We start from the raw sequence: 23,854 nt of genomic DNA, 5'->3' as shown, positions 1-23,854 counted from the left end.
GTATAGGTGGCTCGAACCCGGGACTTCCGCGTCTCTCTGCAGCGACCTAGCCCCGTGAGCTAAAGAGAGATCTCTCTTTAGCTCACGGGGCTAGGTCGCTGCAGAGAGACGCGGAAGTCCCGGGTTCGAGTCTCCAGTCGGGATGGGGCCGACCAGATGCGGCAAGGGCGCCCGCCTGAGCCCCCGTTGCGTTACAATACGTTTGGTGTGTGTGTTTGGCGCTGCACTGTTATTTAATAGGAAAAAGTACATCTCTCGCTGACAACTATACTCGTGCCGGTCTGCGATAGTGTTTCTTTCTCTCCAGGAGATATCGACGTTATTGTACATCGCAAAACCTACAATGGCGATATACAAAAAAAGTACCATTTTCAGCTTTTAGAATTGTCCGGCTGTTAAAATGTTCCTGGCTGTGAAGTGTCTATTTTAATATTCTGTCTCCTTTTTTGTACACGTCTGGTTTTTACATAAAAAGGTTTTTTTAAAAAAATACTCATTTCCCACGCAGCCGCTCCCGGTTCCCCGCGTCCTCTGTGACCTGCGCGTTGCGCCGGATGCGTGTGTGGTGTAGTACTGTTTGTGTCCGCCAGGAGGCGGTGTGGAGTCCGCGCCGCTCGCCAGCCGGGAGCAAACTCCTACTGTAGGGGCGCTGAAAACTGACCCGAGTGCGCAGGGCCACAGGGCCGGTAAAAACCGCCACCTCTCAGATCGGCTCTGGGGAGGCACAGAGACCACACCGATGTGGCAAGGCGCGTCCCAAAGACAAGGAATAAGATCAGAGTGCAGCTTTGAGGAGAAAGACGTTGTCTCTGCAGTCCATGTTTACCTACCTGCTGTGGAACGGAGAGAGGTTGAGGGTCTGTGCGCAGCGGGGAGAAACGCGCAGATCCGGACTCGGGGTGCTCTTTGTGACTGCTGTCTCTCTGTCTGTGTGTTTCCAGTCACCCACTCCCTGCGCAACTTCTTCACCGGGGTCAGTGGGGTCAGGGGGTTCCCCGAGTTCACCGCCGTGGGCCTGGTGGACGGGCAGGAGTTTATCCGCTACGACAGCGACATTAAGAGGGCGGAGCCCAAGACGGAGTGGATAGAGAGGAACGTGGGGAAGGACTACTGGGACAGACAGACTCAGATTGCTGTTGGTACTCAGCCGGTTTTCAAAGCAGCTGTAGTTGACCTGCCACAGCGTTTCAACCAGTCTGCAGGTGAGTACAAACAGCCCTTTTCTTTTCAGTCTCACGCTGACGACGGCCTCTCGGGTGCTGTAGATCGATGTTTTCCAGCACCTCTCAGTGGGTGTTATTCGACGTCAGCTGGGGAGTTCATCACTGGGCTCTGACTGAGGTGTACTGAGGGTGTTCGGTGTCGGCTCACTGTCGGGGGTGAGGAATCACTACGTCACATTGGGGGCGTTATCACAATAACACATCTCCTCCTCCTCTCTGTGGAGTTGATGTTCAGCAAGGGCTCACTGTATCAGGTCAGAGCCCTTAACCTGGCTGTCTGACTGGCTGCGATTCAGCCTCTCGGAGTCCCTGAGGAGAGGGATACTCTCTGTGGGTCCTGTAACAAGGTATCGGCGCTCTGGGGTCCCTCTCTGGCAGTCAGGAGTGTATCTCAGGGCCTCGGATCAGACTTGGCTCTCGTTCCTGGGGCAGGCCAGTCCAACACAGCGCCTGAGACCAGCGGCGTCAGGGCACAGTGCCGTCCTGTGGCTCCAGAGGCGTGTGTCGGCTCTGTGCTCGACACAGAGTCAGATCTCCTGCCCTCTTTTACCGAAACTCAACTTCCACTCTTCCTCCACCTCATTAAGAACTGATCCGGGCTCCTCTCCCAGTTTCAGGATGCTGGTGTCCTGATCTATCACTCCTGCAGTCCGTGTGTCTGTGGGGTCCCGTAACCCCTTGATTTAGGTCAGGGGTCCCCCACACTGGCCCCTCCCGGCTGCTGGGTGACGCACCTCGAGGGTCACTGTCCTGGGTTATTCACAGCAGGGAGAGGAATGACCACACCGCGCCCCTCTGTCTCGTGGATTAACACCGGGAGGGGTGTGCGTTAAATCACAGTCAGCCCAGAACACGTGCTTTCTGCATCCCTAGACTTATATCTTCACAACAGCCATGGACACAGCCGATGAGAGCTGTTTCTGTGCCTCTTCTGTCAGAAATATACCAGCTCCTAATGCCACCCACGAGTGGAAAACATGCTGGATTTAATTCGCTCAATCATACAGAACACCAGCAGCACCATGGAGTTGACCCCGTGTGGCGATGCCTCGAGAGCCGGGGTGTAGGCACTGTGAGGGGACAGGGAGAGGTTGTCCCGCTGGAGAGAGACAGCGTGTGGACTGTGAGGGACAGAGAGAGGTTGTCCCGCGGAGAGAGACAGCGTGTGGACTGTGAGGGACAGGGAGAGGTTGTCCCACTGGAGAGAGACAGGGTGTGCACTGTGAAGGGACAGGGAGAGGTTGTCCCGCTGGAGAGAGACAGCATGTGGACTGTGAAGGGACAGGGAGAGGTTGTCCCGCTGGAGAGAGACAGCGTGTGGACTGTGAGGGACAGAGAGAGGTTATCCCACTGGAGAGAGACAGCCTGTGGACTGTGAAGGGACAGGGAGAGGTTGTCCCGCTGGGGAGAGACAGCGTGTGGACTGTGAGGGACAGGGAGAGGTTGTCTCGCTGGAGAGAGACAGCGTGTGGACTGTGAGGGGACAGGGAGAGGTTGTCCCGCTGGAGAGAGACAGCGTGTGGACTGTGAAGGGACAGGGAGAGGTTGTCCCGCTGGAGAGAGACAGCGTGTGGACTGTGAAGGGACAGGGAGAGGTTGTCCCGCTGGAGAGAGACAGCCTGTGGACTGTGAGGGACAGGGAGAGGTTGTCCCGCTGGAGAGAGACAGCGTGTGGACTGTGAAGGGACAGGGAGAGGTTGTCCCGCTGAAGAGAGACAGCGTGTGGACTGTGAGGGGACAGGGAGAGGTTGTCCCGCTGGAGAGAGACAGCGTGTGGACTGTGAGGGACAGGGAGAGGTTGTCCCGCTGGAGAGAGACAGCGTGTGGACTGTGAGGGGACAGGGAGAGGTTGTCCCGCTGGAGAGAGACAGCGTGTGGACTGTGAGGGACAGGGAGAGGTTGTCCCGCTGGAGAGAGACAGCGTGTGGACTGTGAGGGGACAGGGAGAGGTTGTCCCGCTGGAGAGAGACAGCGTGTGGACTGTGAAGGGACAGGGAGAGGTTGTCCCGCTGGAGAGAGACAGCCTGTGGACTGTGAGGGACAGGGAGAGGTTGTCCCGCTGGAGAGAGACAGCGTGTGGACTGTGAAGGGACAGGGAGAGGTTGTCCCGCTGGAGAGAGACAGCGTGTGGACTGTGAGGGGACAGGGAGAGGTTGTCCCGCTGGAGAGAGACAGCGTGTGGACTGTGAGGGACAGGGAGAGGTTGTCCCGCTGGAGAGAGACAGCGTGTGGACTGTGAGGGGACAGGGAGAGGTTGTCCCGCTGGAGAGAGACAGCGTGTGGACTGTGAGGGACAGGGAGAGGTTGTCCCGCTGGAGAGAGACAGCGTGTGGACTGTGAGGGGACAGGGAGAGGTTGTCCCGCTGGAGAGAGACAGCGTGTGGACTGTGAAGGGACAGGGAGAGGTTGTCCCGCTGGAGAGAGACAGCGTGTGGACTGTGAGGGACAGGGAGAGGTTGTCCCGCTGGAGAGAGACAGCGTGTGGACTGTGAAGGGACAGAGAGAGGTTGTCCCGCTGGAGAGAGACAGCGTGTGGACTGTGAGGGACAGGGAGAGGTTGTCCCGCTGGAGAGAGACAGAGTGTGGACTGTGAGGGGACAGGGAGAGGTTGTCCCGCTGGAGAGAGACAGTGTGGACTGTGAGGGACAGGGAGAGGTTGTCCCGCTGGAGAGAGACAGAGTGTGGACTGTGAGGGGACAGGGAGAGGTTGTCCCGCTGGAGAGAGACAGCGTGTGGACTGTGAAGGGACAGGGAGAGGTTGTCCCGCTGGAGAGAGACAGCGTGTGGACTGTGAGGGGACAGGGAGAGGTTGTCCTGCTGGAGAGAGAGAGCGTGTGGACTGTGAGGGACAGGGAGAGGTTGTCCCGCTGGAGAGAGACAGAGTGTGGACTGTGAGGGGACAGGGAGAGGTTGTCCCGCTGGAGAGAGACAGCGTGTGGACTGTGAGGGACAGGGAGAGGTTGTCCAGCTGGAGAGAGACAGCGTGTGGACTGTGAGGGACAGGGAGAGGTTGTCCCGCTGGAGAGAGACAGCGTGTGGACTGTGTGCAGGGTGTTGTGATATTGTAGTCCGCGGCGCAGCCCTGCCTGATCTGATGAGAGTCCCGGGTCGCTGTGGTAAGCTGTAGTGAGTGTGTTCTGGCGGCCCCGGGTTCGAGCAGCAGAAGCAGGCGGAGCTGCAGTGTGTCCTGAGGGTGTGGCGCTGTGTCCTGCAGGTGTCCATGTAGTCCAGACCATGTACGGCTGTGAGCTGGACGACGACGGCACCACTCGGGGGTTCCTGCAGTTCGGCTACGATGGGGCAGATTACATCAGCCTGGACACCAAGACCCTGACCTGGACTGCGGCCAACCAGAGGGGCATGACCACTAAGCTGAAGTGGGACTCTGAGAGAGCCTGGACTCAGCAGACAAAGGCCTACCTGGAGAACACCTGTATCGAGTGGCTGAAGAAGTACGTGGAGTACGGGCGGGAGACCCTGCTGAGGACAGGTACAGTACTGCTCTTCCTCTTCCTCAGTGCTGGGGTCTTGACACTCAGGGTGGGGTCAGTGTTGGAGAGCTGCCTGCAGTCTCTGACCCCCACCCTCCTCTCTCTCTCTCTCTCTCCAGAGCGCCCCCAGGTGTCTGTGTACTCCAGAGTCTCTGGGTCTCAGGGGCCTGAGGTGACCTGCCTGGCCACCGGCTTCTTCCCCAAGGACATCGTGGTCCACCTGCAGAGAGACGGGCAGGACCTGCAGGAGGATGTGCACAGTGGGGAGGTGCTGCCCAACGGAGATGGGAGCTTCCAGGTCAGGAAGAGTCTGAGAGTGAGAGCAGGAGAGGAGGACAAGTACTCCTGCAGAGTGGATCACAAGAGCCTGAGTCCAGGAGAGGACATCGTCAGGACCTGGGGTGAGAGAGAGGGGGTGTTCAGGGGTGTGGGGTACAGAGGAAGGGAGGTGTGTTCGGGGGCGTGGGGTACAGAGGGAGGGAGGCGTGTTCAGGGGCGTGGGGTACAGAGGGAGGGAGGCGTGTTCAGGGGTGTGGGGTACAGTCCAGAGACACTGGGGACAGTGGGCTGTGTGGGGTGGGGGGTCAGTAGAGACACTGGGGACAGCGGGCAGTGTGGGGTACAGAGACACTGGGGACAGCGGGCTGTGTGGGGTGGGGGGTCAGTAGAGACACTGGGGAAAGCGGGCTGTGTGGGGTGGGGTGTCAGTAGAGACACTGGGGACAGCGGGCTGTGTGGGGTACAGAGACACTGGGGACAGCGGGCTGTGTGGGGTGGGGGGTCAGTAGAGACACTGGGGAAAGCGGGCTGTGTGGGGTGGGGTGTCAGTAGAGACACTGGGGACAGCGGGCTGTGTGGGGTGGGAGCACTGGATCGACTCCTGGTCACCAGCAGCTGGGACCCGTGGCCTCAGCGTGTGTCCTACACCTGTCAGAGTGACTCAGGCTGGCTGTGTCTCCATCGCAGAGCCCCCCAGTTCCAGCCTGGTGCCGATCATCGCCGCTGTCTGTGCTGTTGTGGCCCTGGCTGTGATCGCTGTTGTGGCTGTGGTCCTGGTGCGCAGGAGGAAGAGCTCAGGTGAGGAGAACAGGAGTCAGCACTGTCACTGTGTGTGATCTGTACTGATCTCAGCGTTCATCATGTGTGATCTGTACTGTACTGATCTCAGCGTTCATCATGTGTGATCTGTACTGTACTGATCTCAGCGTTCATCATGTGTGATCTGTACTGTACTGATCTCAGCGTTCATTGTGTGTGTGATCTGTACTGTACTGATCTCAGCGTTCATCATGTGTGATCTGTACTGTACTGATCTCAGCGTTCATCGTGTGTGATCTGTACTGTACTGATCTCAGCGTTCATTGTGTGTGTGATCTGTACTGTACTGATCTCAGCGTTCATCATGTGTGATCTGTACTGTACTGATCTCAGCGTTCATCATGTGTGTGATCTGTACTGTACTGATCTCAGTGTTCATCATGTGTGTGATCTGTACTGATCTCAGTGTTCATAATGTGTGTGATCTGTACTGTACTGATCTCAGCGCTCATCATATGTGATCTGTACTGTACTGATCTCACTGTTCATCGTGTGTGTGATCTGTACTATACTGATCTCAGCGCTCATCATATGTGATCTGTACTGTACTGATCTCAGCGTTCATCATGTGTGTGTGATCTGTACTGTACTGATCTCAGCGTTCATCATGTGTGTGATCTGTACTGTACTGATCTCAGCGTTCATCATGTGTGTGATCTGTACTGTACTGATCTCACTGTTCATCATGTGTGTGATCTGTACTGTACTGATCTCAGCGTTCATCATGTGTGTGATCTGTACTGTACTGATCTCAGCGCTCATCATATGTGATCTGTACTGTACTGATCTCAGCGTTCATCATGTGTGATCTGTACTGTACTGATCTCACTGTTCATCATGTGTGTGATCTGTACTATACTGATCTCAGCGCTCATCATATGTGATCTGTACTGTACTGATCTCAGCGTTCATCATGTGTGTGTGATCTGTACTGTACTGATCTCAGCGTTCATCATGTGTGTGTGACCTGTACTGTACTGATCTCACTGTTCATCATGTGTGTGATCTGTACTGTACTGATCTCACTGTTCATCATGTGTGTGATCTGTACTGTACTGATCTCAGCGTTCATCATGTGTGTGATCTGTACTGTACTGATCTCAGCGTTCATCATGTGTGTGACCTGTACTGTACTGATCTCAGTGTTCATCATGTGTGATCTGTACTGTACTGATCTCAGCGTTCATCGTGTGTGTGATCTGTACTGTACTGATCTCAGCGTTCATCATGTGTGTGATCTGTACTGTACTGATCTCACTGTTCATCATGTGTGATCTGTACTGTACTGATCTCAGCGTTCATCATGTGTGTGATCTGTACTGTACTGATCTCACTGTTCATCGTGTGTGTGATCTGTACTGTACTGATCTCAGCGTTCATCGTGTGTGTGATCTGTACTGTACTGATCTCACTGTTCATCATGTGTGATCTGTACTGTACTGATCTCAGCGTTCATCGTGTGTGATCTGTACTGATCTCAGTGTTCATCATGTGTGATCTGTACTGTACTGATCTCAGTGTTCATTATATGTATGATCTACTGTACTGATCTCAGTGTTCATGATCTGTACCGATCAGTGATCATCACCTGTATTGACCACAGTGCTCATGATCTGTATTGATCACAGTGTTCATGAACTGTACTGATCTCAGTGATCATAACCTGTATTGATCACAGTGTTCATGAAGTGTGGTACTGTGGTGCTCACTCTACAGAACTACGCCTCTGTACAGAGAGGAGTCTGGGTTACTGTGTGTGAGATCTGTATTGTTCCCTGTACAGACAGAGGTGAGAATGTACTGATTCTGTGTCTTATTCACCCACAGGAGGTCAGAAGCCCATCTACAGACAGGCAGCAGGTGAGACAGTTACAGTGTGTAGTTTCTGCGACAATGACAGGTATCCAGTACCTGTCTGCGGTAGTGAGGCCGGTGTGTCAGTTCTCTGTCAGTCTCTGTGAGAATATACTGACTCAGGGGCTTAGACTGCAAGCCCAGGTATCGATCAGACGTGTTCTTGTGCTTTTCCAGGAAAGGAACCAGGTGATTCCTCTTCGAACTCCAGCGCCTGAGGTAAGAGCTGTCACTGTCTCACCCTCTCTTGTCTGTGATCTCCACTTGTGTCCCTGTCTGACTGGCCCCTCACCTGTCTGTCTGACTGGCCCCTCTCCTGTCTGTCTGACCGGCCCCTCTCCTGTCTGTGATCTCCACTTGTCTCCCTGTCTGACTGCCCCCTCTCCTGTCTGTCTGACTGCCCCCTCTCCTGTCTGTCTGACTGCCCCCTCTCCTGTCTGTGATCTCCACTTGTCTCCCTGTCTGACTGGTCCCTCTCCTGTCTGTCTGACTGGCCCCTCTCCTGTCTGTGATCTCCACTTGTGTCCCTGTCTGACTGGCCCCTCACCTGTCTGTCTGACTGGCCCCTCTCCTGTCTGTCTGACTGGCCCCTCTCCTGTCTGTGATCTCCACTTGTCTCCCTGCCTGACTGGCCCCTCTCCTGTCTGTCCACCTGCTGTACCTGTCTGTCTGACTGGCCCCTCTCCTGTCTGTCTGACTGGCCCCTCTCCTGTCTGTCTGACTGGCCCCTCTCCTGTCTGTGATCTCCACTTGTCTCCCTGTCTGACTGGCCCCTCTCCTGTCTGTCTGACTGGCCCCTCTCCTGTCTGTCTGACTGGCCCCTCTCCTGTCTGTCTGACAGGCCCCTCTCCTGTCTGTCTGACTGGCCCCTCTCCTGTCTGTGATCTCCACTTGTCTCCCTGTCTGACTGGCCCCTCTCCTGTCTGTCTGACTGGCCCCTCTCCTGTCTGTGATCTCCACTTGTCTCCCTGTCTGACTGGCCCCTCTCCTGTCTGTCTGACTGGCCCCTCTCCTGTCTGTCTGACAGGCCCCTCTCCTGTCTGTCTGACTGGCCCCTCTCCTGTCTGTGATCTCCACTTGTCTCCCTGCCTGACTGGCCCCTCTCCTGTCTGTCTGACTGGCCCCTCTCCTGTCTGTGATCTCCACTTGTCTCCCTGTCTGACTGGCCCCTCTCCTGTCTGTCTGACTGGCCCCTCTCCTGTCTGTCTGACTGGCCCCTCTCCTGTCTGTGATCTCCACTTGTCTCCCTGTCTGACTGGCCCCTCTCCTGTCTGTCTGACTGGCCCCTCTCCTGTCTGTCTGACTGGCCCCTCTCCTGTCTGTCTGACTGGCCCCTCTCCTGTCTGTCTGTCTGGCCCCTCTCCTGTCTGTGTGCGCAGTACAGTCAGTTGTTCCCCTAACCCTGTGTCACGGCTGTGTTTCTGTGTCCCCAGGAGAGACCTCATGAGCTGACGTCCGCCTGCCCAGAGGGTTGGAGCAGTTCTGTCTGTCTCACACACAATCACTCAATAAAATACTTCGCCTGACTCTCTACCTGTTATTTCACAACTCACAGCAGCAGACGAGGGAGCTGTCTCTCACACCTCACAGACACCGGCCCAGGAGGTCTGCTCCCCTCGCCAGTCCCATTAGGACCATCGTTACTGTCGATCAATCCAGTGACCACTGGTCGAGCCGCCTGGTGTCTCTGCTCCCTTGACTGTAGCTGCTCCTGTAAATATCTCTTCCGGTTTCGCTTGATGAGCTGCTGAGAATCCCTGAGGGTTTATCTGTCCTGAGAGACTCTGTCCCCTGGCGCAGTGTCCGGTGGTCAGTGGAAGGAATATTAACCCTTTCAGGTATCACCGCCCCCTACAGGGGGGGAGCTGAACACCTCCTGCAGGCCCCTGGTCTGCACAGCAGTGTCTCAGTGAAGACCAGACCGCAGGGTCTGATCTCCCAGTACTGGCCAGTCCGCTGGGGGTCTGTCGTCTCCAGGCCAAGGTGGCTGGGCTGTTCTGGGGGTCAGCAGAGGGGACAGGGTCTCAGCCCGTATTCCCGTCTGTTCACACACACGCACACACTTTACAGTCTTCATCACACATCAGCCCTGAGACCCCGGCTCAGACGCAGAGTTGAGCAGCGAACTGGAGTCAAACCGAATCCACTCCAGGTTGTGTTCACATGCGTCCCTGCAGTGCGCTTCACTGTGGACACCAGAGAGGAAGACTGTTGTGACCCCTGAGACACCTGGGGGTGTGTCCTGTGTGAGAGATTGGCAGTTGTTTTAATAATGATCTTTTTAATGTTATGAATTCTATATTTTCCATGATGTGTTTTTAAGGTTTTGCACTATTTTGTTTTAAGAAGCAAGGCTGCACTGAGAGACTGAGAGTCTGTGGAGGTAATTAGGATTGTAATTATAATAAATGGCTTTTCTGTCTTACCTGCTCTGGGTGATCTGTATGGGGAGGGTGGGCTTGTGAGTTAAATGCTTTTAACGTGGTGTGGTTTAGCTCTGGGAGGAGGTGAGGATGAGGAGCATGAGCTCCTGATGTAAATATTCACACCAATAAAAGGAGTTTGTCCTGAGCCTGTGTCTTTGTCAACTGTGTGTGCTGTATGTTCTTCCGTGTGATCATTCTGCAAACAGTAACCCCACCTGGGAGACGCAGGGGGATCACACTACGTTTAAAAGTAGGAGTTTTTCCTGTGGACACTAATAGTGTTCCGTAGCCGAGAATATTCCCAGTCTACTTCAGTACTGAGCCCTGGGATATATCTGGGGCAACAGTGGCGGTATCTGTATCCCAAGACTTTCCATTGTGGCCTGAAAACAACAGCAGTAATAATAATATAAACTGCAGTCATTAATAATAATAAAGTGCAATAATAAAACTTGTATTTTGTTTTATATCTGCCGCTTACTTGAAGTTTAACATTTGAAGTTGGCAGAAACACATTTTTCCGTTTTTAGTAGTGGTGTCGGCCTTTCCCTTGCGGGCGGCGAGTGATGACGTCATCAGGGCGCTGCGGACTGTCATGGCGGCGCCCTGCAGGCTTGTATCCTGACGGGCCGCGATCGGAGATCAGTCCGGTTACTCCTCACTTCACAGGTCTCCTCGTTTTACACTTCTCCTCTAGGCGCTGTGGGTCCAAGTCCTGCAGAACACGTAGCCTTTTTCCTTTTAACTGAAGTCTTACCAGCAGTGTCAGGTTGATAAAGATACTGGTGTTGGGTGTATCTTTGTGTGAGGTCTTGTGAGTTCAGGGTTATGTGCTCCTCCGTTGAGTGCTGTGGGTTTAAATCCTTCTGAGCCCCTAAGCCTAGTTTTCAGTTTAATTCTTGCCCACAGTAAGAGGTTGATAAGTACAGAGATGGAGGCTGAGGTGGGTGTCCCTGTGGTGTGGAGGTTAAGGCTCTCTATGAGCTGAGTGCTCTCTGCTTGTGGGCTCAGATCCTCTTGAGAGCAGCTTGCTTGTAGTTTAATTCTTGCCCACAGTAACAGGTTGACCAGGAAAGGTACTGGCGTTGTGGCTGAGAGGCTCTATAGAGTCGAGGGCTCAGGCTCTGAGCTCCTATCCCTGTAGAGGATGAAATCCCAGTTAATGCGGGAAGTTTCTTTTCACTGGTATTCTTATCAAAGCTAACGTATTGATAAACATGTATACTGGTACTTGGGGAGGCTGGGTCTATAGAGCAGAGGTCTGGGATTCTATTCCTATGTCTGGAGAGTCCTGGGTTCAAATCCTAGCTGAGGCAGTTGTGCTGTTTTCAGTTTAATTCTTCCCAACAGTTAGAGGCTGATCAGTGAACAGATTGGTACTGTGTCTGTGCAGCTCTGTAGAGCAGGGGGTTAAGTTTCTATGCTTATTGCTATAGGGTTGTGTGTTCAAGTTCTGCCAAAGTGTTTTCAATTTCTTACACCCATTAACAGGTTGATAAGTACAGAGAGTGGGGCTGTGTTGTGTGGATCTATAGAGCAGAGGGCTAAGGCTCTAGACTCATAGACACCTGGCTGTGGGTTCAAGTCTGAGAGAGACCTGTTGCTTATTTAAGTTTAATTCTTCCCCACAGTAAGAGGTTGATAAGTACAGAGAGTGGGGCTGTGTCTGTGTGGATCTATAGAGCAGAGGGCTAAGGCTCTAGACTCATAGACACCTGGCTGTGGGTTCAAGTCTGAGAGAGACCTGTTGCTTATTTAAGTTTAATTCTTCCCCACAGTAAGAGGGTGAAAAGTACAGAGACTGGGGCTGTGAGGTGTGTGTCCCTGTGGTCTGGAGGATAAAGCTGAGGACTCACAGCTCTGTGGTTGTGGGTTCAAATCCCACTAAGACTTCAGGTTTGTTTTCAGTCTCTTACCCACAGAAACAGGTTGATAAGTGAAGAGATTGAGCCTGCAGTGTGTGTGGCTCTGTGGAGTGGAGCTTAAGGCTGTGGACTCACAGCTGCAGGGTTGCAGGTTCGTGGCCTGCTTTGTCTTTAATTCTTTGTGACAGAAACGTGTTGATAAGCTGGGGGAGTTGTAAGGGTGGGTGGGAGGCCCAATAGAGGAGAGGGTAAGACACTGGCCTCCTGACTGCAAGGTCCTGGGTTCAAGCCCAGGCAGGAAGGATGCAGGGGGTCAGTGGCAGGGACAAGTAACTAGATGAAGAGAGAGAGGGGTCTGGGATTTACCTTTTACTGAAACGTTTGACACTGTTGGAATTTTTCAGTAAAAGGTAAATCCCAGACCCCTCTCTCTCTTCATCTAGTTACTTGTCCCTGCCACTGACCCCCTGCATCTCTCTCTCTCTCACACCTTCCTGCCTGGAGGCCAGTGTCTTACCCTCTCCTCTATTGGGCCTCCCACCCACCCTTACAACTCCCCCAGCTTATCAACACGTTTCTGTCGAGAAGAATTAAAGACAAAGCAGGCCAGTCTCAGCAGGACTTGAACCTGCAACCACAGAGCTGTGAGTCCACAGCCTTAAGCTCCACTCCACAGAGCCACACACACTGCAAGCTCAATCTCTTCACTTATCAACCTGTTTCTGTGGGTAAGAGACTGAAAACAAACCTGAGGTCTTACTGGGATTTGAACCCACAACCAGAGAGCTGTGAGTCCTTAGCTTTATCCTCCAGACCACAGGGACACACACCTCACAGCCCCAGTCTCTGTACTTATCAACCTGTTTCTGTGGAGAAGAATTAAATTTAAATAAGCAACATGTCTCTCTCAGACTTGAACCCACAGCCAGGTGCCTATGAGTCTAGAGACTTAGCCCTCTGCTCTATAGACCCACACAGACACAGCCCCACTCTCTGTACTTATCAACCTCTTACTGTGGGGCAGAATTAAACCCAAAACAAGCTGTAGGTCTCAGCAGGACTTGAACCCACAACCACACAGCTCTGAGCCCACAGCCCTGACCTCTTCACTACAGAGCCACACAAACTCAGACCCCACCTCTACACTTATCACCCTGTTACTGTGGATGAGTGAAGCCAAATGATTCAAGTACAATAAAAGTCTCACTCTCAGTGGGAACTGAACCCACAGCCACACAGCTCAGAGTCCACAGCATTAACCTTCACACTACAGGACACACAGTAACCAGCTCCCAGTTCTTCACTGATCAATCTATCACTGATACTAACACTGTCTTCAAAAACAAAACTCCTGATTTATTCAGATTTGAACCCACAACCACAGCCATACCAACCTGTAGCCAGATCCTCTGAACTACAGGACCAGACAGCCCACAGCCCCAATCTCTGTGTTTATCAACCTGTTACTGTGGTTAAGACTTCAACAGAGAACAGACCACCTGTCTCAGCCAGTGTTCAACCACACACCCATGTGGCCCTGACAACAGGAACTCGTATTATTTACTCTGTAGGTCGAGACACACAGAAGCCCCATATCCTTTATTTATCATCCTGCAGTTGAAATTAAATAGCACACCTTCTGCCCCAAGATCTGAACCCACAGCCCTTGAACAAGGGGGCCAGAGCGCGTCCCCCGAGCCACAGTGTCTCTGTGGGAGTGGGAGTGGGGCTCCTGTGTTTGCTTGGTCTCCAGGAGTCCTAAACCCTCCAGCTGCCTGATTCTGCTCCAGGGTGAGAAGGAGGCCTTGCTGGGAACCAGCCAGGAGACCGAGGGGCTGGGCTCCCCTCCGGCTCAGGGTTCGGAACTGAATAGACGGTCGACCGGCTCCCCTCTCTCCTGGGGCAGGGGCCTGTGGGGGAGTGGGTCAGGGGCGGAGCTCACGAGTGCGGCCCTGACTGCCGATCTCAGAGTGAAAACAGAGGTGAGAGCATCCCGGATGGGGAACAGAGTTTTCAGAGGTGGGGGAAAAGAGACATTCGAGACACAAACTAGACTTTACTGACAAGTGCAGGTTTATTCCTGCTGAAAAGAGACACCGTTTCAGCAGCACAGCTTTCTTCAGGAGCGTCTGTGCGTTTAACTGTGAACCAATCAGGAGCGTCTGTGTGTTTGTGTTTAACTGTGAACCAATCAGGAGCGTCTGTGTGTTTGTGTTTAACTGTGAACCAATCAGGAGCATCTGTGTGTTAAACTGTGAACCAATCAGGAGCGTCTGTGTGTTTGTGTTTAACTGTGAACCAATCAGGAGCGTCTGTGTGTTTAACTGTGAACCAATCAGGAGCGTCTGTGTTCCACAGCAGAAACGTTCTTTTTTGTTCTCAGCAAATAATGTTACTGGTCAGTGTCCCAAAGGTCAGGAACTAACACTGCCACCAAAGCAGAAGTCCTGCTGTCGGAGCTCAGCTTACCGTCGCCCTCTTGTGGCGACTCCTGGGTACTGCAGGCGACCAGTGGGACACCCCGCTGCAGTACAGACAGACTGGAAGACCGAAACCTCGGGCTCTGCTGATTTCCTTCCGAGACCAGCTTCCCTCAACAGGCGAATTAGAAGACTCCCTCCATCAGGCACCGGGAAACAAACACACAGCAGGGGACTCCAGTTTAACAGATGTGTGTGGGGAGGCGCCCTCTTGTGGCGACACCTGGGTACTGCAGGCGACCAGCAGGACACCCTGCTGCAGTTCAGACAGACTGTCAGTGTCGGCTGCTCCCTCCTGGGTCCTGATCCAGTCACAGGAGACTGATGGGGAAATAATCTGTGAATGGGTGAACGTCACCCCCACAGGAGTCACTGTGGTTCTAATATGAGAGATACCTGGGGCTCTACTGAGAAAACACAGACCCTCCTGACTGGTTCACAGCTAAACACACAGACGCTCCTGACTGGCTCACAGTTAAACACACAGACGCTCCTGACTGGTTCACAGTTAAACACACAGACGCTCCTGACTGGCTCACAGTTAAACACACAGACGCTCCTGATTGGCTCAGAGCTAAACACACAGACGCTCCTGATTGGTTCACAGCTAAACACACAGACGCTCCTGATTGGCTCAGAGCTAAACACACAGACGCTCCTGATTGGCTCAGAGCTAAACACATAGACATTCCTGATTGGCTCACAGTTAAACACACAGACGCTCCTGATTGGCTCAGAGCTAAACACAGCCATTCCTGATTGGCTCACAGCTAAACACACAGACGCTCCTGATTGGCTCACAGTTAAACACACAGATGCTCCTGATTGGCTCACAGTCCTGATTGACAGCTGCTTCCACAGCTGCATGCGTGGAAGCAGTACATCCCACTTCCATAAGACCACAGTGCACGGTAGGAAAACCACACTGAAAAGGGCCGAAGGAAAGCATCATATACGGCTATGGGCGTATTGTAGCGCTGAGCTAGCTTGAGAGTTTATAGACTCTGCTTCTTGAAAAATGGAATTCAAAGAAAAGGACGGAGCAAAAGTCAATCACAGCCTGACAACTCTGGGAATAAGTTAAGCTTTATTAAAAAATCTGCAGAAAGTGCAAACGTCAAAGCCAGCTCACACATGGGCAGGACGGAATTAACTGTAACTGTGAGGAGTTGATGATCCGACTCGCAAACAGTGTCTGATTACACAAAGGACACGCATGTGAGCTCGGGATAGAGACCAGCGCTGCAGTTTCTACACACACAGTGAAATAAGAAGAAGTAAAAACGGCTTTCTCTGCGAGGTGACCGATTCTGGGCCAGAGAGGCTGTGCCCTGTGGTGCTGTGCTGTTTCTCAGTCAGACACAGTCACGGACCGCGAGGGTCACTGGTCTCCGTTCTCCTCCGTGAAGAGCCGCTCCTTCAGCCTGTAGTAGCTCCCCCTGCTGGCCATCAGCTCCTGGTGCGTGCCCTGCTCCAGCACCCTCCCCCCGTCAATCACAATGATCTGATCGGCCCTCTCCACCGTCTTCAGCCTGTGAGCCACAACCAGCACTGTCCGAGAGCAGCCAGAGAGAGCCTGCTGGATCTGAGACACACACACACACAGTATTACTACATACACACACAGTATCACTGCACTGACACTGAGACACACACACAGTATCACTGCACTGACACTGAGACACACACACAGTATTACTACACACACACAGTATCACTGCACTGACACTGAGACACAACCAGCACCGTCCGAGAGCAGCCAGAGAGAGCCTGCTGGATCTGAGACACACACACACACAGTATTACTACACACACACAGTATCACTGCACTGACACTGAGACACACACACAGTATCACTGCACTGACACTGAGACACACACACAGTATTACTACATACACACACAGTATCACTGCACTGACACTGAGACACAACCAGCACCGTCCGAGAGCAGCCAGAGAGAGCCTGCTGGATCTGAGACACACACACACACAGTATTACTACACACACACACAGTATCACTGCACTGACACTGAGACACAACCAGCACCGTCCGAGAGCAGCCAGAGAGAGCCTGCTGGATCTGAGATACACATACACACACACAGTATCACTACACACACACACAGTATCACTGCACTGACACTGAGACACAACCAGCACCGTCCGAGAGCAGCCAGAGAGAGCCTGCTGGATCTGAGACACACACACAGTTTTACTACACACACAGACAGTATCACTGCACTGACACTGAGACACACACACACACAGTATTACTACACACACACACAGTATCACTGCACTGACACTGAGACACAACCAGCACCGTCCGAGAGCAGCCAGAGAGAGCCTGCTGGATCTGAGATACACATACACACACACAGTATCACTACACACACACACAGTATCACTGCACTGACACTGAGACACAACCAGCACCGTCCGAGAGCAGCCAGAGAGAGCCTGCTGGATCTGAGACACACACACAGTTTTACTACACACACAGACAGTATCACTGCACTGACACTGAGACACACACACACACAGTATTACTACACACACACACAGTATCACTGCACTGACACTGAGACACACAGAGAGACACTCGCTGTCACACAGTGGGGTCAGGACAATCACACTGACCGCGTGCTCACTGTCAGCGTCCAGACAGCTGGTGGCCTCGTCCAGGATGAGGATCTGGGGGTCTCTGATCAGAGCTCTGGCGATGGCGATGCGCTGCTTCTCTCCCCCAGAGAGCTGGGCGCCCCGATCCCCCACATCTGAAACACAGCGCAGTGGAGGTGTCAGGTGTCTACATCACTGTGTCAGTGTGTCACTGTATCTATATCAGTACAGTGTCACCTGTGTCGTAGCCCTGCTCCAGCGCAGTGAGGAGTGACTCTACATCACTGTGTCAGTGTGTTACTGTATCTATATCAGTACAGTGTCACCTGTGTCGTAGCCCTGCTCCAGCGCAGTGAGGAGTGACTCTACATCACCGTGTCAGTGTGTCACTGTATCTATATCAGTACAGTGTCACCTGTGTCGTAGCTCTGCTCCAGCGCAGTGAGGAGTGACTCTACATCACTGTGTCAGTGTGTTACTGTATCTATATCAGTACAGTGTCACCTGTGTCGTAGCCCTGCTCCAGCGCAGTGAGGAGTGACTCTACATCACCGTGTCAGTGTGTCACTGTATCTATATCAGTACAGTGTCACCTGTGTCGTAGCCCTGCTCCAGCGCAGTGAGGAGTGACTCTACATCACTGTGTCAGTGTGTTACTGTATCTATATCAGTACAGTGTCACCTGTGTCGTAGCCCTGCTCCAGCGCAGTGAGGAGTGACTCTACATCACCGTGTCAGTGTGTCACTGTATCTATATCAGTACAGTGTCACCTGTGTCGTAGCTCTGCTCCAGCGCAGTGAGGAGTGACTCTACATCACTGTGTCAGTGTGTTACTGTATCTATATCAGTACAGTGTCACCTGTGTCGTAGCCCTGCTCCAGCGCAGTGAGGAGTGACTCTACATCACTGTGTCAGTGTGTCACTGTATCTATATCAGTACAGTGTCACCTGTGTCGTAGCCCTGCTCCAGCGCAGTGAGGAGTGACTCTACATCACTGCGTCAGTGTGTTACTGTATCTATATCAGTACAGTGTCACCTGTGTCGTAGCTCTGCTCCAGCGCAGTGAGGAGTGACTCTACATCACTGCGTCAGTGTGTTACTGTATCTATATCAGTACAGTGTCACCTGTGTCGTAGCTCTGCTCCAGCGCAGTGAGGAGTGACTCTACATCACTGTGTCAGTGTGTTACTGTATCTATATCAGTACAGTGTCACCTGTGTCGTAGCCCTGCTCCAGCGCAGTGAGGAGTGACTCTACATCACTGTGTCAGTGTGTTACTGTATCTATATCAGTACAGTGTCACCTGTGTCGTAGCCCTGCTCCAGCGCAGTGAGGAGTGACTCTACATCACTGTGTCAGTGTGTTACTGTATCTATATCAGTACAGTGTCACCTGTGTCGTAGCCCTGCTCCAGCGCAGTGAGGAGTGACTCTACATCACTGTGTCAGTGTGTCACTGTATCTATATCAGTACAGTGTCACCTGTGTCGTAGCTCTGCTCCAGCGCAGTGAGGAGTGACTCTACATCACTGTGTCAGTGTGTTACTGTATCTATATCAGTACAGTGTCACCTGTGTCGTAGCCCTGCTCCAGCGCAGTGAGGAGTGACTCTACATCACCGTGTCAGTGTGTTACTGTATCTATATCAGTACAGTGTCACCTGTGTCGTAGCCCTGCTCCAGCGCAGTGAGGAGTGACTCTACATCACCGTGTCAGTGTGTCACTGTATCTATATCAGTACAGTGTCACCTGTGTCGTAGCCCTGCTCCAGCGCAGTGAGGAGTGACTCTACATCACCGTGTCAGTGTGTCACTGTATCTATATCAGTACAGTGTCACCTGTGTCGTAGCCCTGCTCCAGCGCAGTGAGGAGTGACTCTACATCACTGTGTCAGTGTGTCACTGTATCTATATCAGTACAGTGTCACCTGTGTCGTAGCCCTGCTCCAGCGCAGTGAGGAGTGACTCTGCATCACTGTGTCAGTGTGTCACTGTATCTATATCAGTACAGTGTCACCTGTGTCGTAGCCCTGCTCCAGCGCAGTGAGGAGTGACTCTACATCACCGTGTCAGTGTGTTACTGTATCTATATCAGTACAGTGTCACCTGTGTCGTAGCCCTGCTCCAGCGCAGTGAGGAGTGACTCTACATCACCGTGTCAGTGTGTTACTGTATCTATATCAGTACAGTTTCACCTGTGTCGTAGCCCTGCTCCAGCGCAGTGAGGAGTGACTCTACATCACTGTGGCAGTGTGTTACTGTATCTATATCAGTACAGTGTCACCTGTGTCGTAGCCCTGCTCCAGCGCAGTGAGGAGTGACTCTACATCACCGTGTCAGTGTGTCACTGTATCTATATCAGTACAGTGTCACCTGTGTCGTAGCCCTGCTCCAGCGCAGTGAGGAGTGACTCTACATCACCGTGTCAGTGTGTCACTGTATCTATATCAGTACAGTGTCACCTGTGTCGTAGCCCTGCTCCAGCGCAGTGAGGAGTGACTCTACATCACTGTGTCAGTGTGTCACTGTATCTATATCAGTACAGTGTCACCTGTGTAGTAGCCCTGCTCCAGCGCAGTGAGGAGTGACTCTACATCACTGTGTCAGTGTGTCACTGTATCTATATCAGTACAGTGTCACCTGTGTCGTAGATCTGCTCCAGCGCAGTGAGGAGTGACTCTACATCACTGTGTCAGTGTGTTACTGTATCTATATCAGTACAGTGTCACCTGTGTCGTAGCCCTGCTCCAGCGCAGTGAGGAGTGACTCTACATCACTGTGTCAGTGTGTCACTGTATCTATATCAGTACAGTGTCACCTGTGTCGTAGCCCTGCTCCAGCGCAGTGAGGAGTGACTCTACATCACTGTGTCAGTGTGTCACTGTATCTATATCAGTACAGTGTCACCTGTGTCGTAGCCCTGCTCCAGCGCAGTGAGGAGTGACTCTACATCACTGTGTCAGTGTGTCACTGTATCTATATCAGTACAGTGTCACCTGTGTCGTAGCCCTGCTCCAGCGCAGTGAGGAGTGACTCTACATCACTGTGTCAGTGTGTCACTGTATCTATATCAGTACAGTGTCACCTGTGTCGTAGCCCTGCTCCAGCGCAGTGAGGAGTGACTCTACATCACTGTGTCAGTGTGTCACTGTATCTATATCAGTACAGTGTCACCTGTGTCGTAGCCCTGCTCCAGCGCAGTGAGGAGTGACTCTACATCACTGTGGCAGTGTGTCACTGTATCTATATCAGTACAGTGTCACCTGTGTCGTAGCCCTGCTCCAGCGCAGTGAGGAGTGACTCTACATCACTGTGGCAGTGTGTCACTGTATCTATATCAGTACAGTGTCACCTGTGTCGTAGCCCTGCTCCAGCGCAGTGAGGAGTGACTCTACATCACTGTGTCAGTGTGTTACTGTATCTATATCAGTACAGTGTCACCTGTGTCGTAGCCCTGCTCCAGCGCAGTGAGGAGTGACTCTACATCACTGTGGCAGTGTGTCACTGTATCTATATCAGTACAGTGTCACCTGTGTCGTAGCCCTGCTCCAGCGCAGTGAAGAGTGACTCTACATCACTGTGGCAGTGTGTCACTGTATCTATATCAGTACAGTGTCACCTGTGTCGTAGCCCTGCTCCAGCGCAGTGAGGAGTGACTCTACATCACTGTGTCAGTGTGTTACTGTATCTATATCAGTACAGTGTCACCTGTGTCGTAGCCCTGCTCCAGCGCAGTGAGGAGTGACTCTGCATCACTGTGTCAGTGTGTCACTGTATCTATACCAGTCCAGTGTCACCTGTGTCGTAGCCCTGCTCCAGCGCAGTGAGGAGTGACTCTGCATCACTGTGTCAGTGTGTTACTGTATCTATATCAGTACAGTGTCACCTGTGTCGTAGCCCTGCTCCAGCGCAGAGATGAAGTTGTGTGCGTTTGCACTCTCAGCTGCTCTCTGTACTCTCTTCAGCGGACAGTCTGGGAGTCCGTAGGCAATGTTGTCCCGGATGGATCCAGAGAACAGAACCGGCTCCTGACCGACCATGGACACCTGAGAGAGAGAGAGCAGCCCTGAGTCACACTGAGGCACAAGTGTAGGACAGTGGAGTATCATTACTGTGGAATAGCACAGTACTACTACTGTCACACAGCACAGTGCAGTACAGTGTTATTACTGTAGTACAGTACAGTATCGGTACCTCGCTGTGCTGTAGTACAGTGCAGTACAGTGTTATTACTGTAGTACAGTATCGGTACCTCGCTGTGCTGTAGTACAGTGTAGTACAGTGTTATTACTGTAGTACAGTATCGGTACCTCACTGTGCTGTAGTACAGTGCAGTACAGTGTTATTACTGTAGTACAGTATCGGTGCCTCGCTGTGCTGTAGTACAGTGCAGTACAGTGTTATTACTGTAGTACAGTATCGGTACCTCGCTGTGCTGTAGTACAGTGCAGTACAGTGTTATTACTGTAGTACAGTACAGTATCGGTACCTCGCTGTGCTGTAGTACAGTGCAGTACAGTGTTATTACTGTAGTACAGTATCGGTGCCTCACTGTGCTGTAGTACAGTGCAGTACAGTGTTATTACTGCAGTACAGTGTTATTACTGTAGTACAGTATCGGTGCCTCGCTGTGCTGTAGTACAGTGCAGTACAGTGTTATTACTGTAGTACAGTACAGTATTGGTGCCTCGCTGTGCTGTAGTACAGTGCAGTACAGTGTTATTACTGCAGTACAGTGCAGAATCGGTACCTCGCTGTGCTGTAGTACAGTGCAGTACAGTGTTATTACTGTAGTACAGTATCGGTACCTCGCTGTGCTGTAGTACAGTGCAGTACAGTGTTATTACTGCAGTACAGTGCAGTATCAGTACCTTGCTGTGCTGTAGTACAGTGCAGTACAGTGTTATTACTGTAGTACAGTATCAGTACCTCGCTGTGCTGTAGTACAGTGCAGTACAGTGTTATTACTGCAGTACAGTGCAGTACAGTGTTATTACTGCAGTACAGTGCAGAATCGGTACCTCGCTGTGCTGTAGTACTGTGCAGTACAGTGTTATTACTGTAGTACAGTATCGGTACCTCGCTGTGCTGTAGTACAGTGCAGTACAGTGTTACTACTGTAGTACAGTATCGGTGCCTCGCTGTGCTGTAGTACAGTGCAGTACAGTGTTATTACTGTAGTACAGTATCAGTACCTCGCTGTGCTGTAGTACAGTGGAGTACAGTGTTATTACTGCAGTACAGTGCAGTACAGTGTTATTACTGCAGTACAGTGCAGAATCGGTACCTCGCTGTGCTGTAGTACAGTGCAGTACAGTGTTATTACTGTAGTACAGTATCGGTGCCTCACTGTGCTGTAGTACAGTGCAGTACAGTGTTATTACTGCAGTACAGTGTTATTACTGTAGTACAGTATCGGTGCCTCACTGTGCTGTAGTACAGTGCAGTACAGTGTTATTACTGTAGTACAGTGCAGTATCAGTACCTTGCTGTGCAGGTAGCTGTGCTCGTACTCCTGCAGCAGGTGTCCGTCCAGCAGGATCTCTCCCTCCTGGGGCTCGTAGAATCTCTCCAGCAGACTCACACAGGTGGTCTTTCCTCCTCCTGAGGGTCCGACCAGAGCTGTGATCTGGCCAGCCTTCAGCTCCATAGACAAGCCCTGTGAGAGCACAGAGGTCAGGGTGTCCACAGGGTGCCTGACTAGCAATGGAGTAACACTTCAGCACTGTTACACTGTTATTACACTGTTATAGACAGTATATAAAGGGTTCAGGGTTACTGGACTGATACAGACAGGAAACAATGTTCAGACTCAGTGCTATCTCTGCAGGGCTCAGCTCCTCAGTCACTGTATAATTTTTGACAGTCTGAGCAGGAAGGATGTGTTATTACATGTGTATTACACTGTTATGACTGTGTTATAGACAGTATATAAAGGGTTCAGGGTTACTGGACTGATACAGACAGGAAACACTGTTCAGACACAGTGCTCTCTCTGCAGGGCTCGGCTCCTCAGTCACTGTATTGCTGTGACAGTCTGAGCAGGAATGAGGAGTTATTACATGCGTATTACACTGGTATTACACTGTTACAGACAGTACCTGGAGGGCCGGCCGGTCGGGCCTGCTGGGGTAGGAGAAGGTGACGTTCCTGAACTGGACGTGTCCCCTCAGAGAGGGGGGCTGCAGGCTGCCCTCCGCACACACCTGGGGCCTCCTGTCCAGGTACTCGAACACCTTGCCGGCTGCGCCCACCGAGTTCAGCATGTCCCCGAAGATGTAAATCAGAGTCTGGGAGAGAATGACAGGTCACACAGGTCAGCGCCACCCGGGACGAGACACAGATCGCAGCGCGGGACTGCGGTCTCCGCCCAGCAGCTCGATTTTAGATGCAGCAAATTCCCACCGATCTCGGATCTGTCCTGGTCTGGCATCTGTGAATCTGTGGCCGTGTGTGTGTGTGTGTGTGCGTGTGTGTCGTGCGTGCGTAGTGTTGTGTTGTATGTCGTACCCTGATGTTGTCGCCCAGGTCCATCTGGTAGAGGAGGAAGGAGACCAGGTTCCCTGTAGTCATCTGTCCCGTCTGGATGAAGAGTCTCCCATAGTAGAGCATGATGACCTGCATCCCCAGAGAGACGAGCTGCAGCAGAGACACAGGGCTTAGACACACTGACTGGACACTCCAGGACATGAACACTGCACTGAGAGAGAGAGGGGTTCATACACACACACTGACTGGACACTCCAGTACATGAACACTGCACTGAGAGAGAGAGGGGTTCATACAGACACTG

At 52.3% G+C, this 23,854-nt stretch overlaps 2 protein-coding genes and 1 pseudogene across 3 annotated transcripts in view; 2 read left to right on the top strand and 1 right to left on the bottom strand.

Moving 5' to 3' along the window:
• LOC107076259 (BOLA class I histocompatibility antigen, alpha chain BL3-7-like) overlaps positions 1–23,854 on the top strand; it is a 78,035-nt gene that overhangs the window by 5,683 nt on the left and 48,498 nt on the right. The window contains exons 2-4 of one of the 2 annotated variants that reach the window (XM_069199006.1): positions 942–1,202; positions 4,438–4,713; positions 4,834–5,115. The exons of the other annotated variant lie outside the window; for it this stretch is intronic. Of the exons in view, the coding sequence (XP_069055107.1) occupies positions 942–1,202; positions 4,438–4,713; positions 4,834–5,115 (819 nt within the window). The remainder of the gene's footprint in view (positions 1–941; positions 1,203–4,437; positions 4,714–4,833; positions 5,116–23,854) is intronic. 2 annotated transcript variants of the gene reach the window in all.
• Positions 5,521–10,237, top strand: LOC102687323 (class I histocompatibility antigen, Gogo-B*0101 alpha chain-like; the record flags this gene model as incomplete). Its single annotated transcript, XM_069198940.1, has 4 exons — positions 5,521–5,791; positions 7,640–7,672; positions 7,844–7,885; positions 9,100–10,237. Coding segments are annotated over 3 exons (345 nt in total), but the record flags the coding sequence as incomplete, so codon positions are not given.
• The window catches only part of LOC138243374 (uncharacterized), a 30,255-nt pseudogene continuing 21,906 nt past the window's right edge, over positions 15,506–23,854 (bottom strand).

The sequence above is a fragment of the Lepisosteus oculatus genome, chromosome 14, assembly GCF_040954835.1.
Source record: "Lepisosteus oculatus isolate fLepOcu1 chromosome 14, fLepOcu1.hap2, whole genome shotgun sequence".
NCBI classification, from domain to species: Eukaryota; Metazoa; Chordata; class Actinopteri; order Semionotiformes; family Lepisosteidae; genus Lepisosteus; species Lepisosteus oculatus.
The sequence above is the reverse complement of the archived record's forward strand: the minus strand, read 5'-3'. Positions and strand labels throughout refer to the sequence as shown.